Source organism: Fukomys damarensis, unplaced genomic scaffold (assembly GCF_012274545.1).
Source record: "Fukomys damarensis isolate Sample0158 unplaced genomic scaffold, DMR_v1.0_HiC HiC_scaffold_26, whole genome shotgun sequence".
Classification (NCBI taxonomy): domain Eukaryota; kingdom Metazoa; phylum Chordata; class Mammalia; order Rodentia; family Bathyergidae; genus Fukomys; species Fukomys damarensis.
This window is the reverse complement of record NW_022900938.1, coordinates 23,767,771-23,787,749: the sequence shown is the minus strand read 5'-3', so window position 1 is coordinate 23,787,749 and position 19,979 is coordinate 23,767,771. Positions and strand designations below refer to the sequence as shown.

Here is a 19,979-nt window from a genome sequence, read left to right as displayed (position 1 = left end):
AAGTTCATACCAAGTGTTCAGGGATAACAAGATCTTTGTAATAGGAGCAAGATAACAGACTCCAACTTCAATTTAATGAAGTACAGTATGCATATTATAGACTTACTAAAAGAATAAGGAAGTATATAAACTCCAAACTAAAACAGCTGGAAAGCAAAACACAAGAAAAACTGGTCCAAAACACCCAAGAAAAGGGAGAATAGTATTAAAGAAATGGGACAAAGAAATCACAAAATAAAATGTTAGGACTAATTGCAAATGATTGGTATCAGTAAGCACATTAAATGAACTACAGGAGGGCATGATGACACGCACCTATGATCCCAGAACTCAGGAGGCAGAGGCAGGAGGATCGCTGTGAGGTTAAGGCCAGTCTGGGCTACACAGTGAGTTCAAGATCAGCCTGAACTACATAGCGAGAGCCGGTCGCAAACAAACCAACCAATCCCAAACAAATGAACTATGCTGCTTTAGCTTGAAAGACTGAAGTCAAACTACACATTCTTAAAAACTCAAATATATGCTGCTTACAAAAGAGATAGCTAAAACTAGAGAAAATATGGGAGAAAAGATGAGGACAATATGTCTTTTAAATACAAAGAAAATTGGCCTATTAATATAAAAAGATTTTTAGACAAAAAGCATTATAAGAGATAAAAATGGTGGGCTGGGGATTTAGCTCAGTGGTTCGGTGGCCTGCCTTGCAAGCACAAGGACCCGAGTTCAATCCCCGGTACCAAAAAAAAAAAAAGAAAAGAGATAAAAATGGGAATGTTACAATGACAAATCAATTCACCAGGAATTCTGATAAGTTTAAGTTTCAGTACACCTAATAACATAATCTTAAAATATGTAAAGCAAACATTGACAGAGCTACGAGGATAAATGGAAAATATCAAATTATGACGGGAGACTTTAACATACTTCTCTTACTAATTAACACAACGAGCAAACAAAAAACTCAGTAGGATACAGAAGTCTTCAATCAATCCCGGCCCTTGACCGAGTATGAAGGAAGGAAAGTGAGCTCACACACATGCCAGGCACACATGGCAAACGCCTGTCAACAGCAGAACACGTCTTCATCCGCGTCCACAGGACGTTTATTAAAAATGACCACTTGTGGGCTCCAGAGCAACACTCAGCACATCTTAACGGGACTATAATCACTGATACTGTTCTTTGGCCACAATGTGAATTGTGCTAAAAATCATAAGAAAAAGTACCAAATCTTCCCAAATTTGGATATAAAGAAAGATTCTTCTAGCCAAGCACAGTGGGGCATATCTGCACTGCCAGCATTCAGGAGTCTGAGTCAGGAAGATCACAAGTTGAAGCCCAGCCTGGGCAACTTCGGGACTTAGTGAGACCCTGTATCAAAATTAAAATTAAAAAGAGCCGGTGGGGATTTAGCTCAGTGGCACCATGCCTGCCTCACAAGCTCAAGGTCCTGAGTTCAATTACCGGTACAAAACAAACAAACAAACAAAAAAAACAAAGAAATTAAAAGTGGGAGCCTCTAGATTTAGCTTAGTGCAAGGGAACTGGGTTAAAAATTTTCTGAAAATTCTGGAAGTTTCCGAATTTTCTGAAAAAATTTCTGAAAATTTCTGAAAGTCTGAAGTACTGGAAGAAAAAAAAATCGCAAAAAATAAAAAGCCTCAGAGACCTTTGTGGTACCAACAAGCATAACTGGAATTCAGAAGAGAAAAGCAAAAGAAAAAAAATGGATGCAACATGTTCAAAAGACAAAAATATGAAAACAGAGAACACTATCTTACCATATTTAAAGTAACCACAATATACACGATCAATGCTCATTTATCATCAGAAATAGTGACAGAAATCAGGCAGGAGAGTGGCATATTCAAAATTTTGCAAGGAGGGCCGGGGATTTAGCTCAATGATTCTGTTGCCTGCCTGGCAAGCGCAAGGACCTGAGTTCGATCCCCGATACAAAAAAAAAAAAAAAAAATCTGCAAGGAAAAAAATCTGTTAAACAAGAATTCTATATCCAGCAGTACTACACTCAAAAAACAAAAGTAAAATAACAACATTCTGGAGGGAGAGGAGAAGAAGGAGACATAAAAAGAACAAGGACACGTTGTGTACATTTACCAGCTCTCCATGAAGTATATAATTATTTACCACAAATGCATACTATTCAAAATAAAAACTGTAAAAAAGAAAATCTACCAAGCCGTACATTTTTAAAAAGTAACATTCTGAAACAACGACTGCAAACATCTGTTGTTAGCCAACCTGCCTTGAAAGAATCACTAAAGGAAATCCTTCTTTTGAAAAGAAATACCAGTATGTGATAACTCAAATTCACAAGAAATAAAGAACAAGGGAACTTCTTTTCAGTAGTAGGGATTGAACCTGAGGCCTTCTCACTGTGCTACATCTGCAGGTCTCCAAGCATGCTGGGGTTATGATGCTGGTACATAAATAGGAAAGACTCTATGTTCTCATATTTCTTTTCTTAATGGATTTAAAACATAACTGCAAGGATCAATAATCATAAAAGTGTGACATTATAACATATAAATATATAATATATATGACCACAACAGCAAAAGGGAGAAAATGGATCTCTATTAGAGTGAAGTTTTTATATTTTATTGGAGTTTTCTGGAATATAATTCACTGGAATTAGTATTAATCAGAAGGAGGCTTGTTATAAATTAATATATTATAACCTCTGAGCAACCACTAGGAAAATATTTCCCAAAACAAGAATTAAAATGGCATACCACAAAATATATGTGGTATGGGAAAAAACAGTGGACATTTACATTTTTAAAATGTTATTACAGTAGAAGACACATTGCCAGTAGTATCCCTCACAATACTCCCTGTCAATGTGAGCACACTCATCCCTTCATTCCTGCCACTTTCTGAAGCAGCTCTGAAGTCCTCTTTCCTGAGTGTTTTGCTTGCACTGTTCGTGGCTGCTCTGAAGTCCCAATTCAATTCGAAACATTTACCTTCCCATGGTCATTTTGACTTCAGGGAAGAGCCAGAAGTCACAGAGTGCAGATCTGGTGAGTAAGGTGGATGAGGACACACTAGTATTTTTAGAAGTCTGCTTTTCCACTGGACATCACTTAGCAGTATCATTCACCAAATGATGACTGCTCTTTTTTTATTTATTTATTTTTTTTTTTTGGTACTGGGGATTGAACTCAGGTCCTTAGGCTTGCGAGGCAGGCGGCAGCACCTCTGAGCTAAATCCCCAGCAAGGACTGCTCTTTTTAAAGTGAGGGGGGGTACTTTATTTGGAGGTAGATTAATGGCAATGTCTTTTATTGTGATAAATTTTAAAAAATTTAAACACTGACCATATTTCTGACACCTCATATATCTTACATAAAAGGCAGTTTAAAAATAAAAAGGCGGAACAAGAGAAAACAAAACCAAAGTACCAAACTAATGAGTTGAGCAAGTTTGCAAGTACAAGATCAATATACTGAAATTTTATTCTCTGTATACTCGTAAACTTCTGAAAGTGAAGTTAAGAAAATAATTCCATTCATAAAACACCATAAACAATAAAGTACCTAGAGAAAAATATTAAGAAATACTCTGAAAAGTTACAATTGTGGCTGAAATTTTGAAAGATCCACCTAAGCAGAGAGAGATTTCATTCCAACTTGGAACTCCATTCCCCGTTCATGGATTGTAAGACTAAGAATGTAAGGATGGCAGTTCTCCCCAGATTCATCTCTAGAGCCAGCAAAATCCCTATCAAAACACCAGCGGGGTGTTTGCAAAAAATGACAAGCCAACCTTAAAATTTATTTGGAAAAGCAGAAAGATCCAACATAGCCAAAAATTCTAAAGAACAGTTAAGAGATTTATACTTCCCTATTTCAAAACTAAATACGGAGCTATAGTAATCAAGACAGTATGCTGTTAGCATAAGCACTGTACAATGACACAGATGAAGGGAACAAAATTTAAAGTCTAGAAACAAACCCTCATAGGTATGGCCAATTAATTTTTGATAAGAGCACTAACACAGTTCATTAGAGAAGGGTGGTCTTTCCAAGATATGGTGTTCAGAAACTTGGATATCTACGTACAAGATAAATGTAGATCCTTCATACCTCATATAATAATTGATACTATAGTGATCATAAACCTAAACGTAAGATAAAATACAAAAAAAAACTTTTCAAAGAACAGGAAATCTTTATGAGCATAGGGCAAGCACAGAGTTTTTAGATGACTCTTGAAGTATGATTCATTGAGGGAAAGAATCAGAAATTAGATTTAATAAAAACAAAATTTGATGCTAGAGATACACCATTAAGAAAACAGAAAATGTTTGTAAATCTGATACAGGACTCACATTTAGAGCACATAAAGAACACTTACAACTCAACAATAAAAAGACACACCCCAGGTTAAAAATAGGTAACAGATTTGAAGAAACAAATGTTAAAACACACAGGAAAAGATACTTAGCATTATTATTAGAAAAATGTAAATGAAACCACAGTGTGGCTTCACTTCACGGCCACTGAAAAGCTACAGTAAAAGATAGGCAATAACAAAGCATTTCTGAACTGGTGAAACTAACATTCATCCATTACCACTGAGAATGTAAAATGAAACGTTTCACATTTTGGAAGGGAACAGAAATGTAGCAAAATCAGCTTGTGGTGATGGTTACACAGCTCAATAAAGAAAACCTCAGTAAAGTTGTTAGAAAGAAAACTTTAATGGGCATGACAGTGCATATCTATAATCTTAGCTGCTTGGGAGGCTGAGGCAAGAGGATCCAAGTTGGAGGCTAGCCTGGGGAACGTAGCAAGATCCTTTCAGAGGGAAAGGAAAAGGGAAGAGGGAAGGAAAGGAGGGAGGGAGAGAGCAAGAGGATTATACCGCCAGACCAATCTGCAGTTTACATTACTAGAAGGAGTTAGACAGTACGAGGAGGAAACAAGCAGATAAACAATACCAGGCTTACAGTGAAAAGCTCTCAAAATGGCAGGGCTATTTCAGAGCCATCAATTAAAGATGTTTAACTACCAGGCGTAATGCACGGATCCGACTAGATGAGAAAGACACTGCTGGAGTAGTTAGGAGGCACACACTGAAACAATGATGATGCATGTGGTGAAAAAATGTAAATAAGTGGACCTACCTGAGAAGTACTGAAATAATTCATTTTACCTCTTCAAACTTTCTTATCCATTTGAAAGTGTGGATAATAAAAAGTCAGGGTATACTTTATTCCTGCATACCAAAAATAACATTTTAAGGGATATAGTTTATAGTAGCATCCACATACATGATGTATTTAGGAATATATACAACAAAAGACTTACAAAACTTCTTTGGTGATTATAAAACTTTAATAAGACATTAAAAATATTTAAAGAGAGAAATATATCGTGCTTGTAGATTGGAAGCCTCCACTATAAATACAATATAAATTCTTCCACAGTGGCTTACAGACTCACTGTGACTCCAATCAAATTGTCAATGTGTCTCTTGAGTGAAAATTGATAAGCTATTTCTAATTTTAAGACGAGAGAATTTGCCATACTATAGATCAAAACATTTTTTTAAGGATACAGCAATGAAGAGAGTGCAGACTAGCACAGAAAAAGACCAGTATAACAAACAAAGAGCTCAGAAATAGGTTCAAGTGCACATCGACACTCACCACACAACAAAGAGGTGCTGAAAGCCATCAGGAAAGGAAGGTTTTTGCAATAAACAGTGCTGACCGGCAGACTGGCCAAACAGAGAAGAAAACCAGGACCTCACCATATATGCCAGAGACAGTGTCAAGTTGATGAAACCTAAAAGTGAGGAGCAAAACCATATAGCATTTAATGAGGAAATCACTAATTTCATTTTTGACCTAGAGACAGTAATTTTTAGAAAATGAAATGCAAAATAAACTAATCACAAGGAAAAATACATTTGAACATAGTCAAATTAAAATGTTAACCTATCAAAAACACTGTGAAAAGACAAGCCACAAAGTAGGCAAAGATTTTGCAACACAACTTATAGCGTCCAGACTATATAACAAACCCTGCAAACTAACAAGAATGACAGGTGAAAATTTTTAACATATTCTTCACTGATGAAGGACAAAATCCAAACAGCCAATAAACATGAAAGGTGCTCAGCTTCATGTGATATAGGAAAATGCTAATTAATACCACCATGAAATTCCACTGTATACCTACCAGTTTTTGGTAAAAATAAAAAAGCCACTATACCTTGGAGGAAATTAGTATAAGAATCTTCAGAAAACAGTCTGGCATGATCCCTAGTACAGGGATTCTAACAAACCTGATGTCTCTATGCCACTACATACCTGTCTTCCGGATGCACACTCCAGAACACACACTCATAAAACCCACAGTAGCACTGTCTGTAACATCCCCAAACTTGAAAAAAAACCAAATGTCCATCAAGAGTACGATGAAAAACGAACAGAATAAACGAATACATTCATACAGTGGAATACACTACGGCCAAAACAATATGAATCTTACAGTGTTCAGCAAAAGAAGTCTCAAAAGTACACAATAAAACTTGATTCATAAAAATTTCAAAAACAGGGTATATATGAGTAATAAAACTATAAAGACACAGAAATGATAAGCAGGGGTGGTGTTAAAAGTGGAGAGAGGGCTCACGATAGGGGAGAACCAATAGAGAACTTCCAAGGCGTGGGACGTGTGCTATTTCTGGAAGTGGTGGCCACATGGATGTCACCACCACCACCACCACCACCACCACCACCATCGGTGGTATCAGGGCAAAATGAGGGGTGCTCTACTACTGAGCTACTTTCCCAGCCCTTTGGAAATTTTAATTTTGAGAAAAGGCCTCACTGAGTTGCCCAGGCAAAACTTGAATTTGCAATCATCCTCCCTCAATCTCCCAGAATGCGGGGATTACATGTGTGCACCACTACACCTGGCATTTTAGGGTTATGTGGAAGGTGTGTATTTGTGTACGTTTCCGGTACTTTCTGCATATTCCACAAGAAGAAAATGTACAAATGACCAGTAAACATGAAAAGATATTCAACTGCATTAGCAGTTATGAGAATAACAAGTTTAAAAATAAAAAAAACAAGATCACCTGTCATAATTTGCCTAAGAAATAGGCTTTCTTTTTGGGGGGGTGGTGTTGAGACAGGGTCTCACTACATAGTTCAGACTGCCCTGAAACTCTGTGTAGCCCAGGTTGGTCTCAAACTCAAAGAGATCCTCCTGCCTCAGCCTCCTGAGTGCTGGGATTACAGGCATGCGCCATGAAATAGGCTTTCTTACATGCTGCCTATAAAAAAAGCAAGGTGGCAATATGTATTAAAACGTAAAACTCTTGTGAATTTTCAACTCCAATTCTAATTACTGAGTCCTAAGGCAATACTAGCAATGCTAGCAAATATGTATAAGACAAACACACAAAGATGCTTTTCATGCACTATAGCATTGTTTGCAGTGGCGAAAAATGAGCAAATGTCAGTAGAGGAATTTTTACCAAAAGTTTCATAATCTACACAAGGATGTACTATGTAGCTATAAGAATGATATATTTTTGTAAACTGAAATGGAAAGGCCTCAAAGACATACTTAGTAAGGAAAAGTAACAGAATAACACATAGCATAGTCCTGTTTTTTAACTATAATCATGTATGTGCATTTCTACAGCTGTATATAAAACAGACTACAGATTTAAATTTCTACTCTAACCTGTTAGCACTGATTACTCAGGCAGGAAGTGTGAGTTAAGTCCCATCCAATACACACATATTGCTACATGATATTACACATCCTTGGACTATTTGCGTATTTCTAACAAATGGTCCGTATAGCAAAACAACAGTGTTATCTGCTCTGCTCTAATGAGACCTGTCTAATACATTTGGAAATAACTTGCTTTCAAAGTGAATTCCTTTGTTCTCTGAGGCCCTGTGGCAGTCACAGGGCTATCAGCCACCTGCTGGGTGCCAAACAGGACTCTTAAGTGACTGCCCCTTGGAGACCCTGCGTACATTCTCACACCCCAGCTCCCTGGCCAGAGCGATGGTTCCCTAAAAGCACTTCGTTAAAGTAAAGAAATGCTGATGTTCCATAAGTCACATCCACAGGAAAACCTAGACATGGTTGTCAAAATGCACGCCCAGATCTAAATTAGTGACCACCTTCTTGGTGAGCCACTTGTGGAATAAGCAGGTCTCATCTGGACTCCTAAGGACCTAGACTCCACTCAAATCATCACATAAGTGCTTTGCTTCCTTAGTCTCTCCCCTCCCTCCACCCCAGTCTTTTCCAAAACAAACAATTTCCTATAAAAGGTGGGAGAGAGGGCAAACCTGATCAAGAGTTACTTAGAATCAGTAGTGCGTGAGTACAAAAAACACTGCCAGTGTATTCACGGAGAATAAGCCGACCACACGCAGACATTTCGGTGTGCTTTATTTTCAGTTGGAACCAGACCAACCGAAAGGAGATGGCCAAATCATCCTTTCCGCTCTTTCGGAGGCTGGGGCTTCGCCTTGCTGTGTCAGAGGAAAGCAAAATGAATAGATATTGCCGGAGACACCTATTTCCCTATGCACACTGACGGAGAGGTGCCGCCTGAGTGCTTTGTGACCAACAGAGAGGACAGGATCACTCACACTAAATACAGAGGGAGACACATCAGCCCTGCGAGTCCTTAGCCTGCTTCTTCAGCAGCCACTGGCAGCCACTCCGCTGAAGTGCACTGATTTATCGCTCACCTTATGTCTTTTATCAGCAAATACTTTCTCATTCCAGGATGGAAAACAGACTAGGAATTAAATATATCCTATATTGACACTTTATTACCATAAGTCACCAATAAGAGGAGGGATTTAAATACATTTATTCTCATGTGACTCTTAATAAAACACTTTCAAAACATTCTGTACATTTCAAGCCACTCCGACCGCATGACACTTCTATAAATGCGACTGGCTGGGATGAGGCGCCAAGATGTCTGTACAAAGATGTACAATATGTACAGTCACTGTAAGCACAAGCTGTGCAGAGCAGAGTCTAGGACACTAATTCATGCCAAGGCTTAGAAAACAATTCAACAAATAAGACTAAAGCTTGAAACTGCCTTGTGGTTTTCCCCCTGGGCAAATGATTACTTCATAAACAAACAGATGTATATGTCACGTGGAAAGAACAGTTGGGCTCCCGGCTCAGTCAGCACCATGCAGCTGACTGGCTGCGTCACAGGGCTGCTCTCCTCTGCCTCTCTCCTCACGGTGCCACTCCGCCACTCGACACAACCGCCTCCTCATCACTGAGCCACCGCCACTGCCTTTGGCTGAACCACAGCGACACTAGGAGATTTGAATTTGGGAAGATAAAGGCCAAACTTGTTTTCAATGCCAGCAAAAGTGGCTGTGGCGAGTCTGTATCCACCAATGTGATCAGGATTGGCAGGAGGAAGGTTTGCGATGCGTGACTTAGGCGTTGGTTCTGAGCCAGAGGGTTTGCTGTGGGCAGGAAAAAGCCGAGGGTTAGTGTACTCAAGACCAGGAGGGCGGCTTGCAACTGAGCACCCGGTCGCCCATGCACCACAAACAAGACTGCTTGTCTCGACCACTCCCATGTGCTCTGTCGCATTAGCCATGATTGATAACTACTTTGAAAGCCCTGTGTTCACATATTTGATTTGAATGAGAAATGGTATATGTACACATACATTTTTAAATATATGTGTTATATATGTATAACCAGACTAGACTCAAAAAAGGGGATTAAAAGAAAGTTCATTCTTTGGGAAATGGCATTATGAATTTTTTTCTTTTGTACCTATTTTCCAAATTTTCTGAAGCGCGTATGAGATTAATCACAAACATGTGCATTTTTCCTTTATTCTGACACAATAGTTAACTTTTAAAAATAGTGGGCTCGTAAAAGTTATCACTAAAATTAAAGAGAAACAGACTTAGTTCTTACTTTCACAGACTATGGAAGCACAGAAAGGCCTGAATCTTAATACTGCACAATGGAATTGGAGGATTTTTGTTCTCTTCTTTTGTATGGGTTCCTCTTGGATCAACAGCTAATTCCCTACATAGCCCCGGAGCAGGAGAGAGGGTCCCAGGTTTATGAGATGAGAACAGAAATGGTATTTGGTCTTCTGCTAAAAGCTGATAATTGCTAGCTTTGGGTACAACTTCGCCACCCAGCAAATTAAACAGTAATTCTTCTCTGCATTGTACGCCATGAAGGCAAAGCTTCAAGTGGCCTCAATCTTGGCCTACACACTGCCAATGATTATAGCCATGGGCAGAACCTCTCTGAACCTACTGGGGTCTTTTGCAATAAATTAGCTCTATGAATATCCATACTTATTTAATAATGAATGATGGTAAATAATGAATATCAAAGGTGCAAAAGTGCTTGGATCTTTGAAAAAAAATTCACCAGAGAATTACCCATACACATTTACATTACTTCTAGTGAAAAGGCCAGCTAATAAAATCGACATAATATGGACTAACCTCATAAAGCTCAATATTTTCTTATAATAAAAACATTATTCACGTAGCACTTTAATTTGCTGCCTCTTTAAACATTCTCTAAATAGTTGCTTAATACTATGCATTAGATCATTCTTTCAGGGTCTTAATCTCGTTAACACTGAAGCTTTTAAGCCCACTATTTTAAAAGCATTAAAGGATTCTGCCTTATCAGTTTTCTAAGAGTTCCAAAAATGCCTGTGTAAACACAATAAGCATTTGTTCTGGTTTTGGTGATTTCTTTGTAAAGGAATTGAGCAGCTGCACTTACAGGCCTCCAAAATCAATGTAAAACCACCGCTGGAGAAGTTCATAGGTGACCAAAGTAACACCAAACTGGGGTGAGGATCGAAACACCCGAGCTGAAAAAGAGGGGTGCGGGTGGGGTTGTGTTAAAACCAGGGTGACTGTGGCACAGAAAACCAGTGAGGAACAGGGACAGGACACTAATGCCGGGCAGCCACTATCTGTGTCCCGGCCCTTACCTGCAGTCCCTTTCCAAAATGCCGAGGGTCCTTCTTCCCGGAGGATCTTTCGGAAACAATCAATGACACCACTGTATGTTGTCTGGCCAGCACGAGCAGCCACTTGCAGTCTTGTCTTGATGACATCAGCAGGGGTCACCAGAGAAGCAGCAGGCACACCTTGCAGGAGAAAGACACAGTTAATTCATCTGGAGCACTCTATAGAGGATAGAAATACGGCAAACAGCTAACAGTACGATCTGCAACTTTAACCACTTGAGGGGAACACGAAGCTCCTTCAGCTGAAGTCTAGATACCAAAGGAAAAAAGGACCTAGAAGGTGCCTACTACCTGCTTCATATGATCAGGGTAAAATTATTTTGTTTTCTTTCTGAATGAAGAAAATCACCCTAAATTGCATGTTTTGAGGGGAAAAAAGAGCAATGTCAATAAATTCCCAAGTGTTCTCTTTCAGTTTCAATTATTTTCCCTGGTTTTTTCTCCCTTAATAAAACCCAAGTACTATCATGTGTAACTATAAGAGGATAATGTCATTTTAATAAGCCACTGAATGTACCTGGCACCAAGTTGTAGTGGTTGGTTGGTTGTCTGTTTGCTGATTCTTGTCAACCACACCATGTGAAATGAATATCAATCCTAATAACCACTCACCTGTTGGAGGGGCTGACTTTCGAGGTGTCTGTGACTCCTTCAGACACGCTTACATGACAGAAATTGTTACAGCTGGGGCGTAAGGAGGCCTGGCAACCAGTTAAGGAACAATGACCATCAAAGGCCTTTTCATCCATGCCCTGTGCCTGAGCTCCCTGGGGTCATGTTGAGATTGATCAGCAGCAGGACACAGAAGATGGATTTCACAACCACACCTTTCACTTATAAAACAAAACAGGACAAAAAGGAGCAACATAACCTTCCCCAGGGGGACGAAATTCAATTTGGCCTAAATACCACTGTATCATCACTAGGCAGATGGAAGTGGTGTCCTTGTGGGGAGCTCTGATAGAGAATGATGCAAATCCCTCCCCTCTGATCAGCCCTGCACCCAGTTGAGATGAAACTAGGTAAACTGCCTGCCTTTGGAGGCAGGACTCTGAATGTTCTCAGCGCTGGCAGCAAAGCTTTACCCCTAAAAATTATTCATCTCTCATCCTAAGAACATATCAAATGTCTGCGAGCAAGAAGTTGGTACTGTCTTGGAAAACACTGACTTGTTCTGTCAACCACTGACAAATATCTATCCATGATTAGACTATTCTTCTCTGGCTGTTTTTTGTTTTTGTTGTTAAGAAATTAAACTGATATGGAGTTCTCTTTCTTTTTCTTTTCTTTCTTTTTGTTGTTTTTTGTTTGTTTGGTGCTGACTGGAAAGTGCAAGGAGAATGGTGGCTCCCATTTAAAACAGGGAAACTGGCTGAGTATTAGAGAAAGGGGCTCGATGAACACTCAGTTGTGGGACTGGCCCTACCAAACTTACAAATGCCAGAGGACAAAGGGTTTCTGGAACCCACAGAAGGGCTCAAAGCTCTCTGGGGGAGTTTTATAAAATTATCACGCTCAATCCTCTGTCGTCATAGGCCAAAACAGCAGCATGTGTGCCTTAACACTCTCAGGACCAAGGGCTCCTCATACTCCCACATTTCAGAGGATGGCAGGTGGTCTTGCTGTTCAGCCAAGGTCACCAGCGGAGCTATGCTGAGCTCTGTAATGCTTCATTTCTGGCTTGGGAAAGAAAACACGTGCCCTGTCCTTCCTCTGTCATTTCTGAGTGCTGGTGCAGCCAAGTCAGCTCTTTGGTGACTCAAGGCTACACCTGTGAGACCAGAAGGAAGTGTCTTAGTATCCTCCTATATTTGCTAGACTCCTGCCTCGGACGGAATCTCCTCTGTGCCTTATCTGACAGCCTGGACTACATACAAAGAGTTTCACTCATTCCACTGTCATTTATTAAACTCCTTTTATTACTATGTTGGCCACACAGGGAAGACAAGGATGAAAAGAGTGAAACAGAATGAGCCCTCAAGCAGCTCTCAGCCTAGCACAGAGGAGAAAACCTAAGCAAACAAAGCATTCAGAGTCAGAGAGGCAAGGATCAAGTTCAGAGTGATTTACTTACTTTAGTCTAAAGTGCTATGGTAGGAAGAACAGAGACAGCTTCTTGAAGAAAGCTCAACTTTGAGCCAAATCAAGTAGACTCTAACACAGAGAAACTGAAGGTAAATGTTAGAGCTGCCTGTCTGCACTGACGGATGTAACGAAGTAAAAGATTTGATGAGAACTTTTCCCCAATATGCTGAGCTCGGCTACACCTAAGGTTGCAGGGGCACAGGAGGCTAAGAAACATGCTAATGATGAAAGCCCAATTTAGATGGGCAGATCTAATTTGGCTCCAAGTTGCTAAGCTGCATTAAGCTGTTTATCCACATTATGCAAATGTAATTAACTCTCATCAGAACTACAGCACATCCCACAAAGGAGAAAAAGCAATCATATTTAACTAAGTCAGATACAAACAATAACTCTTCCAGAAAAAAAAAAGGGGGGAAAAGTATCAGAAAGAGGCACTAAAGGTAGTTATAAAAAAAAATTCTACAGTTACCTGCCATGGCTCCAGCTGCAAGGAGATTTAGACCTCCCACGTGTCCATTTTCATCAGCGAGAAGTAGTTTGCAATGAGCATAAACAGGAAAATAGATTGCGGAGAAGGGAATGTCTCGGAGGAAACACGCTTTGGCACCCTGTCACACAGTAAGGAGATAGTGCAAAACAGTGTGTGAACAGTGTGAATGCCCACATGGGATCCAGGGGGCTGTCAGGAAGAAGCCTGAGGGGTCCCTCGAATGGCACTGGAACCGATGCGAAAGGGAAATGGGCGTGGGGGAGCCCTGCGGGGCACAGAGAAACATGCACGATCCCACACGCCAAAGGGAGCTGGGGTCCTAAAGCTCTAGACTTAATAATCATTAGGCAACAAAGTTCCTAGTGTTTCTCTTCGAGCTTCAGAATTTTAAAAAAAATCAATTTTTTGTTGTGATAAGAACACAGAATATGAGCTCTGCCCTCTTAAAATTTTTAATTGTGTAGTATATTAGCTGTAAGTACAGTGCTCTATAGCAGAACTCCACACATGATGACTGTAGCATACCTGAAACTATATTCATTAACTAGATTGTTTTTTTAAGGTTAACAAAAAATTCAATTCTCAAACCTTCGGGCTTTGGTAGCAAAGGGAGCTGAGGGAGGCCGGGGGAGGAGATTAGATTTCAGATCGCAAAATTAACAACCGATTCCCAAACAATCTTAAAGGCAGCCCCCCCATTCACAAATTATCAACTCAGTCCATAGCAGTGTAGAGCCTCTGTAGGCCAGGAAGAAGCAATAGCAAAAGTGGGGAAGGGAACTATTTTAGGAAAGGGGAAGTCAAACTATAAGAGGCTGGGCTCAGGGGCGAATCCCTGTGATCCCTGCTACATGGGAGGCAAGCTGAGAGGGTGGGAGTTTGAGGCCAACCTGGGCAACGTGGCAAGACTTTGTCTCAAAAGAGAAAACAAAACAAAACTCTCCTCCCACCACTACACACACGCACACACGCGCACGCACGCACATCTTTCCTCCTCATTCCCCATACCCTAAATAGCAAAGGACTAGGGGAAACCCAGACAAATATTTCAGCAGGAGGTTTCCACCGGAAGTAGAAAACCACCCAGGGGCAGCTTGTGGTGACTGAGGTCACACTGAATACCTTCCCCTGCCCTGTCCCTATGCCAAGCTATTCCATGGCCCAGGGCTTTCCCAAGCCAGGCAAATATTGGACCCAGGCATTTGAGCCCCTGAGGACACTGTTCTTAAAAGGAAAGTTTAAAAAAAAAAAAAAAGTCCAAGGAAAATACAGAGAGAAACAATGTGTGTAAATTCAACTCTCAAAGGGAATTCCAAAAATAATGGAAATGCGGGTTGAGGGTGGAGACAATGTGTGCACAAAACTCCTCAGAGATAAGCACCCTGCATCCCTGTTTGCTGTTTTCCAGAGAGCCCTGCAGCTGTGTGATTCTAATCTGGAGAATTTCTGATTTTTAACTTGCAGATACAGAAGCAAATTTACACATTTCTGCAGTGATAGATCTATAAATAAATCAGATGCTCTGGGAAACACAGTTAGTTGCCAATAGTGGTTAACTTTATGTATTCCCTCTTATACCAGGCAAAGGAATGGCAAGAAATGCCCTTCCTTGTTTAAGAAAAATAATAGCTTCTGCTCCATTACATCTGATCTGTAATGATGGGAGTAAATAGACCTGCAGGGAAGGAATCTATTGACTGGCATTTTGCTAAAGTATAGTATACTGTTGTTCTAGTTTTAATGGAAGTCATTATTGACAAATCCTACCACTTAACTTCTTAAAAACCAGAAGCCTACCAAACTCTACTACTGTTTTACTGTGCTCAAATTATTAAGACAAAGGGAAGCTCCTACTGGGAAGATAACAATAGAGATAACTTTGACTCAAAATAAACAGATGACTACTCCAGGTCCTAAACCTGTCCACAGAGAACACCAAAGAAACTTTTCTCAAACCCCCATCAAGGGAAAGGCTGTGTGACCTGAGGCTGAAAGCCTGCAGCTTCATAAAACCTGAAAATGACAACAGGGGACGCTGCTTGTATCTCACTCCCTTAACAGAAGTGTCCTCATTTTTTCTTTCTGTCTGATTTTCTACCCATGGACCACCTGTGTGTGGGACGAGACTGCTTTTCTAACAGGGGATGGGGAGAAGGGTCTTGTTTCTGCATTCTTTCACCTTAGTACTGGGTTAACCCTCCTCTCTTCCGAGATGGCCCGAGGGGATCTACCCACCTTATACAGACCGAAAAGCCCCAAGTCTCGGAGCACATTCAGTGCACTGACTCTGGGTCCGGTGGTGATCTCTCCAGCCACCTGCAGGCGAATCTTCACTATCTCCAGTGGGTTGGTAAAGATGACCTGGGAGCCTCCAGCCTACAGGCAAGGGAGGAGAGACAATTTCCACATCTGAGCCCATGGCAGTGTAAACAGCAACCCAGCGAAGACTCTGTTTTGTTCCACCCTTACAATTCCGTTTTCACAGAGGAATGAGAGTTCCAGGTTTTGGCTAAGGCTGGAGGAGCTCACAAAGTTTGTCTCCAGTCAGTCATGGCTGACTTTGTTTCTGTTTGAAACTTCAAGATCGTTTCTCAGACCAGTCTTTCTAGGATCACCCCAAGCATATCCAAAACAACAAAAATTAAACCCAATTTGGAAGACAAAATTGAACCCAGATGTGGCGGGGGGAGGGCACTCACACAATGAAAGGGATAGGGTAGGAGGCTGGTTGTCTTTTACGCCCTGCAGCTACAGTTCAGATCTACAGTAGTTCCTGCACTTTTCTTACTTAGCAGGACTTCTCTTCAGCCCACTAACATGCGTACTGCATCTGGCCTTAGAGAGGAGCCTTAAGCCTAAGGGAAATTAGTCTGCCCTGGTTCAAAATCTAAAATGTATGAGCTCGAGCCAAACTCCGGACAGTTTAACACAAAAGGTGGGAGTTTGGAAAAAAAAATGTCAGTATCCTTTCAAGACAAAGCTAGAAAAATTCTTGAGGGCAGAGCTGGAAGTGGAACATCTCATTATCTGTGCGTTTAATACACTCAGATCAAAGCCACATTCCATACTCTCTAGCGGTGAGTGACAGAAATTTGAATTTCGATAATCAGAGTATATTTGCATCTGAAACCTGCCTACTAGTAGAGGGGGAAAAAAAGGTTTAATATAAAAGCTACCAACTCCTTCTTTGCTTTCTGTAAGAGCAGGTATAGGTATGCGTGACCATGGGTATTTAAAAATAAAATATATATTATCTCCTTTTGCAACATGAAAAAAATTTCATTTGTACATTTTTATCTTAAACTGTGGCTGCTTACATTATACAATCAAAACTATATTCATAAAAGGTCCAGTCACATTCATATAATTATATAATCATAACTGCAATGCATGTCCCACACGAACTCTGAAATGTGGGCCTCCTTGTGGCAGTGTAATTCCCCGGGTATCAAAATGCTATAAACAATACCCTCAAACTTCTCCTGCAACAGTCAATGGTACTTCACTGCTCCACCTTCACCTGCACTCCTACTCACTTATCTCAAAGTCACGGCCTTCCAATTCCTTTCCAAAGGGCAGCAGTGTGGCTCAGCCCCTTTTCCAAACCACTGTGGGGCTATAAATGCCCAACTACTCGGGTTCCAATTGTGACCTCTGGCTCCTTTCAGTACCCACAACTGCAGACAGTGACACTAGATTCCTTTCCTCTTCAAGGGAGCTTACAGACCTGCATTCCCCAAGGCCCTAATCCTCTTTCTGTCCACCACACAGGGAGGTACACACTTTTCTGTCTTCCCCCACCCACCCTCTCGTTCCTCCTCCTCCTCTTTCCCTCGTTTCTCCGGTTTCCTGTAACTCATGCAGGTCCCCCAGTGACGTACTGGTCCTATTTCACATGTTGATTTGCCTGCATTTCTCTCTTTTAATCTGCAGCCCTGCAGGCAGAAGGGAGCGTTTCAATGTTTCAACCTAAGCCAAAAATACTTTCAAAAGGATTGCTGGGTAAAACATTGTTAAAATGATAATCCAAATAATTGTCCCTGTCGCTAGTGTTAAAAACCAAACCAATTGAAGAAGTTTACTACTTCCCTGAAATCTGTAAATAATGGCTGCAAAGACCATCTTTGGGAAAATGTGCTTTATATTTGAAACTAAAGAAGATTAAAAAGAAGAAAAGAACAGAACTGGATTTTTCTTTACTATAATTCCCCAAATTTGCCACCACCAGACAGTGTCGGTCCCTGGGTGCCAAGTGTTAATTGTGGATATTATGTTTAAATAAATGCAAAGTTCTTTCATGTTTTTAATCATTAGTAAATTAAAACATCCTGCAGAGGGGACTGCTCCAATCTGAATGCCATCCCTAATCCCACAGTTCCCTCCTGCTCTCTCTTCTCTCATGGACTCTTGGAAATAATTGCCAGCTTACTGAGATCTACTCGAGTAACAATTTGTCAATTTTTTTTCCTGAGTGTAAAAATAACAAGCTTTCTAAAATTCTACTAAACAGAATAACTGAGGGAAGGAGATGACTTAATAGATATTCGCATTCATAGTTGTATGCTTTGAAAATTAGTAAGCATGCACAGCAAGCCCAACAGTGCACTGAACACCACTACAAAACTAAATGATGTACATTTTACAAACATATACACTCTAGTAAAGAAACATGCAAACAATGACTCTATAATAGCAAGATGCACATCTATGGGTTGTTTCACACCTATGTATGCCACCATATTTGGAGCAAAACTTTTACTGGTTATAAATATAGTTTATGCTTTAAAGATTAAGACACTTTTTTTTTTTTTTCGGTACCAGGGATCAAACTTAGGTCCTTGAACTTGCAAGGCAGGTGGTGGAACCACTAATACAAATCCCCGGCCCTTAAGATACATTTTTTAAAACCTTATGATAGATCTAAGAATATATGAGCAAATACTATCCAGAAACAGTGAATATTTTACTATTTAATTTGTCTAAAATGCTGGGTATTTGTAACCCTTAAGGGAAGTACACATGGTAAATGTCACTGACCTTTTTTAAACCTGTGGTTGACTACTCTCATACATATTAAACTGGGAACAGAGGGTGGGGGAATAAAATCTGCAATTAGTTCATTATATTGTAAAAATTCTAGCAACACAGAATGAAGATCATATCACACCCTTTGACTGTGTTCTCTCCAAGGGAAAAAAATTCAGGAAAATATATTCCTTCTATTCTAAGATGCTGCTAATTATAAGTGATACCGTTAATACAGTAACAGCTTTCCAAATGGGGAAAAACTGTTTACAGTAAATATAATCATTTAATACATAGAATTTCATAAATATGTTAGCTTTTCAATGAAAAATATAATATCTTATTTGTACAAATATGTTATTTGCTAATTCTAATGGCAAGAAAATTACACAGAAAAATTTAACTGCCCAATAAGAAAACAGTTAAGGAAAAATAATTATATGCCCTTAATAAATTAATATCATATGGTAATAAAGTCATGCCAAATTACAAAAAAATATAAAATATTAGCTATATTCCACCACAAATACGTCAAAATACCAAAGTTTATCAAAAGACTGAACATTGGTTGCATCCTGGAAACAGAAACTGAGTAGCTGGGAGAAAGAATTTTCATAGCATAGCCTACTGTTACCTTTTGTATTCTGAATCATGTGAAGGTTTTAACTACTCAACAACAAAGAAGAAACAACTAGTCTTAGAAAGACTGGCTTCTTTGTAGACTAGGTCCTCTTTCACACATTCTCTCCCATAGGAAGTGTGGTAATTTTAATAGTTTAATTTTTTTTGTTTTGTTTTGGTTTTTTGAGACAGGGTCTCACTGTGTAGCTCAGGCTGGTCTCCAACTCACAGTGATCCTCCTGCCTCAGCCTCCCGAGTGCTGGGATTACAGACATGCGCCACCATGCCCGGCCTAAGTGTAGTTTTTAAACTAGCTGACACTAGTTATCTGTGGATTCAAAGCTTTAAAAAGTTAATGTCTATACGAACATAACCTTACTCAAATGTAGCTAGTGATCTGAAATATGAGACATCAAGATATATAAAATTTTAAATTAAACCATACTGATACACAACGACACAGATTTAAACGGCATTGCCTAATCTGACACCTTGCTGCTTCTGGTGCTGATGTTAACATTAAACAATGTACTAGTCTATAACTTTGGTGAATTTTTTCACTCACCAAATCACCAAAATTAGTTTCTAACCTGCTAATCACTATATTTCCTTCACCAAGTGTGTTAATTTTCTTCAAGAAATGCAAGCACTAATATTAAAGCAAACTAGATATTTTTATTTT

At 39.8% G+C, this 19,979-nt stretch overlaps 1 protein-coding gene across 3 annotated transcripts in view; it reads right to left on the bottom strand.

Annotated features, from left to right (window-relative positions):
* Positions 1 to 8,445: 8,445 nt before the first annotated feature.
* The window catches only part of Slc25a12 (solute carrier family 25 member 12), a 117,727-nt gene continuing 106,193 nt past the window's right edge, over positions 8,446 to 19,979 (bottom strand). For all 3 annotated transcript variants that reach the window (XM_010606989.2, XM_010606991.1, XM_033756255.1), the window contains 5 exons: positions 15,887 to 16,027; positions 13,631 to 13,769; positions 11,035 to 11,193; positions 10,821 to 10,911; positions 8,446 to 9,517 (listed from right to left, as the gene is read on the bottom strand). In XM_010606989.2, the coding sequence (XP_010605291.2) occupies positions 9,319 to 9,517; positions 10,821 to 10,911; positions 11,035 to 11,193; positions 13,631 to 13,769; positions 15,887 to 16,027 (729 nt within the window). In that variant the 3' untranslated portion in view covers positions 8,446 to 9,318. The remainder of the gene's footprint in view (positions 9,518 to 10,820; positions 10,912 to 11,034; positions 11,194 to 13,630; positions 13,770 to 15,886; positions 16,028 to 19,979) is intronic.